The sequence below is a fragment of the Sitodiplosis mosellana genome, unplaced genomic scaffold, assembly GCF_009176505.1.
Source record: "Sitodiplosis mosellana isolate CC-2019 unplaced genomic scaffold, AAFC_SMos_1.0 Smas_scaffold_5546, whole genome shotgun sequence".
NCBI lineage: Eukaryota > Metazoa > Arthropoda > Insecta > Diptera > Cecidomyiidae > Sitodiplosis > Sitodiplosis mosellana.
The window spans coordinates 1-5,225 of record NW_022600788.1 but is presented as its reverse complement, the minus strand read 5'-3'; the positions used below and the strand labels follow the sequence as shown (position 1 = coordinate 5,225).

Below are 5,225 nucleotides of genomic sequence, written 5' to 3'. Positions count from 1 at the left end.
GGACACTTTTTCAAACCATAAATTTATTCGTATCGTACGTACAAAATCCGAACGCAAAAATTCAAGCAGAAGTGTAATGAGAATCGTTAACTATGTAGAATAAGTATGGACCACATACATTCGCTACTGAAATGTAGTGCTTTAGCTGACTACAATATCTGTGTAGCAAATGAATGCGTTCGCTTTTTGTGTATATTACATTCTTCGAATACCTTCTGTGCCAATAAAACTCAATGTCATTACACTTACATCGCTTCAGTTCATGATTCGTCTTGAAATTTGTATGAACGTACTTGTACTTGGCCTTAATTTTACATCCGTATTTGCACGTATAAAAGATCATGGCTTAATAAACGATTATTCGATTTATAACTTACTATCGGATGCAGTGTTGCCCCTCAGGCACAATCCAATTTGTGTAGCATTTAAATCGCGCAGATCAATGCATGTAAATATTGTTTGTTTTATCATTTTATTGGAACATTTATGGCAACGTTTTGAAGAAGAATTGAAACACTTGTGTTGGCATGACTTGATTACTCCCAAAATTATTTGTTCGGAGAATTTGAGATTTTGGGCTGAACATTATTTAATATAAGGCTGATTCGAAGCTCCAACAAAATTATTCTTTTGGTGTACAGTGTACACTGTACATCGATACATAGTTAATACAGTTAAATACAAAAATGTCTCTTTTTTTGTTTACCAAGGACATCCAATTTTTAGGACAGTTCTAGTCAATAATCCTCTTTTATGAAATCTGAACCTCTTTCTGCTACCATAATTGTCATTGCATTTATATTTCCCGACACAGTGCTTGGTGCTCTGCAATTGGATAAAGACGAATTTCAATATCATACACGTATAAAATGTCATATATCTAGACTAAATGCCTATATAGACGTACACGCCAGCATCGATTTGCCTTAATTTTTTTATATTCCTAACTCTCAAGCGTGAATCCACAACTGCCTCACAATCGGAATTCCCCATTCGACTTGTTCCGGTTGGATGATTGTTACCGCCTCCAAAATACTTAATGTAACATCGAAAGTAATTGTCGGATCGGAATTCGAAACGATCACATTCTTCTATTGGGATATGCATGAATTCAGCGCCGTTGTCTCGATAGGATGGTGTTTCAGTGAACGAAACCTGTTGTTTTATTGCTCGAATAGTCGATTCGAAATCGTATTCATCACTAAAGTAATTACCATTGATGATTGGCTCATCTCGAGGTGAAGCACTCGCCAATTTCACAAAGCCTCTCGATTTTGGGTGTAACTCAGAGACAACAATCGCAACAATGTCATGATTTTTATTTTCTTTCCTCAACGCTTGACTTATGCTTCTCTTGTACTGGCCAAAAGTGGACGTATTTCTTTTGTAATAAAATATTAATATTTGAAAATCTGGAAAACGTGTGCCATTCAAAGTATTCACAAATCCATTCACTGTTGATACACTTCTCGATGCCAATGGACCAGTATTATGAATTGCCAGATTGTATATGCCATCAAGCTTTTCAGTTGGTGATTGTTCTGTTGGCTTGAATTTAAACCATATATATGTTGCAATATGATCTATAAGATTTCTACCAACTGGTAGGTCGCTCTTTACTGGAATTTTAAATTTTTCCAAATGCTTTTTCGGACCAATACCGGAGAGCATCAATAAAACAGGACTCATGTAAACACCGGCTGACAATATGACCTCTTTTCGAGCTATGGCCTGTAATCTATGCGTTTCATTGTATACAAATTCAACGCCGTAAGCTTCATTGTTTTCGTTGATTAGGATTTTTTCAACAAATGCATTTTTGATGACGTGTAAATTGGGCCGATCCTTTGCAGCAACCAGAAATGCTTTTGAAGTACTTTGACGGCTACCTTTGAAGGAAGTGCTTTGCATATTCAAATAACCCAACGGGTGATCTGAATTTATATCATCTATGATTGGATGACCAGCCTGTGTGGCGGCATTTAGAAATATTTGTCGAAGCGACCCCGCTCCATCATAATCATTGCCAAGGAAATGAATTTTCATTGGGCCTGACGCATTATGGTATCTACCGTTTTTATATTTTACAAACTTAGCATATTGATTTCCTTCTGACTTTCTGAAGTATGGCAGAACACTGTCATAATCCCAACCGTCATTTCCAAGTTTAGACCACCGATCGTAGTCCAATCTGTTTCCACGCACGTACTGTAAAAGTATGTAATATGAAATAATAGGTATTTTTACCTATACATATTTTTAAATATGTATGTGATCCGAAATTTATTCAAAAATCGACCTAAAAAACCCAAAGACGTCCTAAAAACTCTTACAATCATTCCATTGATGGAAGAAGATCCGCCCAGTACTTTTCCCCGTTTACCGCTACATTTTTCATCTAATTGGGCTTTGCACGTTTGTTTTGCATCCACAGAAAAATTCCAGTCTACTTTTGAACCGTATAGATCGTTAAGTAAGCCAGGTATCTAAAATGAAAACTAAAGAATACATATTGTAGGTTTTATTACAGTAGATAATCAAAAACCTCCGATTCTATTGGCGGATCACCACCCGCTTCCAGTAGTAACACTCTCCAATTGGGATTCTCACTTAATCGACTGGCTACGACAGACCCAGCTGAGCCAGATCCAACCACAATGAAGTCCACGACGACGTCTTCCAAACCTTTTTGACCAATAATCTCAAATCAATATCTGCGCTCGACTTTTACATCCACAGCGAGTTACCTTGTTTCAAAGCAGTTATTCCGTAGTCTTCCGGCCAAAAATTAGGTGGTGATATGGAACACTGTGCAACGAGAAGAGCTTGGATGACGTTTATAAATAACTGGTTTTCAGGCCCAAGGCTTTGCGCTGCACATTGTAGTGGAATACTATTTTGATTTGAAGACATTTATGGTTGCCTTGTTCCAACTGCATAGAATGATTAAGGTTTAATGTCGTCAGATTGCAACAAGTTAGATTTATACTCTAACTTTTATCTGAGTTCTTCACGTTTTATACGATTTTATACGGCCCACGTCTTGAATGTCGTCAAATCAACGAAAAATATAACGATGGACATGCTTTTTGTGCATGACTTCGTGATACAATCTATACCTACATGAGCAAAACGTGCTATTACTTTTCCGTACACAACGTGTCAAGGGAAAGTATTGGAATTGGTCCCGAAAACTTTTTTCGCAAAATTAGCTTAGATCATCATAAAAACTCATGAAACGCGTAGAAAACCACTTTTTGAGACACTTTTCCGTTCGTGTGCCGTCGTCGTCGTTGTCGTCGTTGCTGTTTGTTAACACGATAACTCAAAAAATAATTGAGATAATCAAAGTCTGGAAATGTCAAAAGTTTTGTATTCCAAAAACTTAGTTTAAGTTCGAAGATGAGCCATTTTCGATTTGATCCTGGGGTACTTGCCCTAAGAAAAACCTCAAAAAATTGACACTTTTGTATGGGAGGTACCCGTAAATCGACTCCGATTGGCTTCAAACTTTCTGGGATTTCATTTTTTGGGAGAAAAATAAGATTCTGGAAGTTTGAAACCAATCGGAATCGATTTACGGGTACCTCCCATACAAACTTTTTGAAATTTTGACTAAAATTACCGATTTTTGGACAATTTTGTATGGGAGGTACCCGTTAATCGATTCTGATTGGCTTCAAACTTTCTGAGGATTCATTTTTTGGAGAAAAAATAAGATTCTGAAAATTTCATGTTGATCGCATTTGCAGAAGATTGATTTTTTGTCCTCAATTTTTGTCGAAATTTTTTTGGAAAAAATTGAGGGCCAAAAACCAAACTTCTGCAAATGCGATCAACATGAAACTTTCAGAATCTTTTTTTTTCTCCAAAAAATGAAACCTCAGAAAGTTTAAAGCCAATAAGAATCGGTTTTCGGGTACCTCTCATACAAAATTGTCGAAGTTTTAGTTAAAGTGACCGATTTTTCAATTTATTTTCTTTATTATATTTTCACTGCCTTTATTTCAAGAAAATTCACAAAAAATAACCACAAGTACCTACGGACAACGCAGGCCAACGGTACGGAAAAGTTCGGGATTACCAATGTAATTCTTTTTATTTCTATACCATCTGAATAAAAAAATCCCATAGTAATCTCTGCAATATTTCGAACTCTAAACCGATGTTCGACAACTGTTTCAGCACCCCAGTCCGTATATCTATCTCATTTACTTATCTCTATATCATGATTGATGTATTCATTGCTCAGCTACTTGGATTAAAGCTTATTAATTGTCCATTGTTGTTACCAATTTGAAATCAGTTGTGTTCATGAAATGTTCATAGTTTCTCTTTATCATTGACGCAAACGAAATGAATTTTTCATGAATTTGAGCATTCATTTAAAAAAAAATTTCATGAGAAAACCGTGACCAATTTGAATATGCAATTGAGAGCTAGCTACGTCGCAGAAAATCAACGGCATATGTGTATGTACTCAACGGCAAATAAATCATTGAAAATCTGCTACGAACTCCAAGCGTCTTTGTTTACGATATGCGTTCTCATATAGATACGCATTTCATGCGTCTTTGTGTATTCAGCTGTTCGTTTTCATTTCTCTTTCATTGCTGTAACCATCTCACACTGATACAAAATAATCGACAATTATTCGCTTTCCGCATGTTTGAACAATTTGACGTAAAAATAAAATAAATATGTGATTTTGAAAAAAAATCTTTCATATAAAATATATACGTTCAACTGACAGTGGGTCAAATCAATTTGAGAGTTGAAACACAACATGACGCAATAAAAATTGAATCAATGAATGACGAACACCGATACTTTTCGAACGCAAAGATATGCCATCAAAACAAATAAGCGAATGTTTATTTTGCGAAGATGTAAATGCGAGTTTTAGTAAAAAAAAAAATATTGAGCATAAATGTGTGCGTCGCAAGGGAATCGAAAGGAGACTTCACACTGAAGCTTTCCCAGATATTTTATTTAAATTGTATCGTTTCATTTAAACGAGCGTTTATTTCATTAGCACCTCGAATAAAAATGTAAACAGAGACATTGGTCCAAATTTTTCATCTTTTTTCTACACACTCGCTTGCACATGTTTTCGTTACACTCTGATTTTTTATATGTTATTTGTATACGATGCCTTAATCAAATACAACTACAAATGGGTATCCGGACAAAATTCCCGAAAAAAAAATTCCCGATCCACAAAA

The 5,225-nt window shown here is 35.6% G+C and overlaps 1 protein-coding gene across 1 annotated transcript; it reads right to left on the bottom strand.

Annotated features, from left to right (window-relative positions):
• Window positions 1-524: 524 nt before the first annotated feature.
• LOC129572807 (glucose dehydrogenase [FAD, quinone]-like) lies at window positions 525-2,992 on the bottom strand. Its single transcript, XM_055452909.1, has 5 exons — window positions 2,748-2,992; window positions 2,546-2,685; window positions 2,334-2,486; window positions 908-2,208; window positions 525-825 (listed from the first exon to the last, which is right to left on the bottom strand). The coding sequence occupies exons 1-5, from the start codon at window positions 2,911-2,913 to the stop codon at window positions 738-740; spliced, it is 1,848 nt and encodes a 615-aa protein (XP_055308884.1). The 5' UTR covers window positions 2,914-2,992; the 3' UTR covers window positions 525-737.
• Between the last annotated feature and the right edge of the window lie 2,233 nt (window positions 2,993-5,225).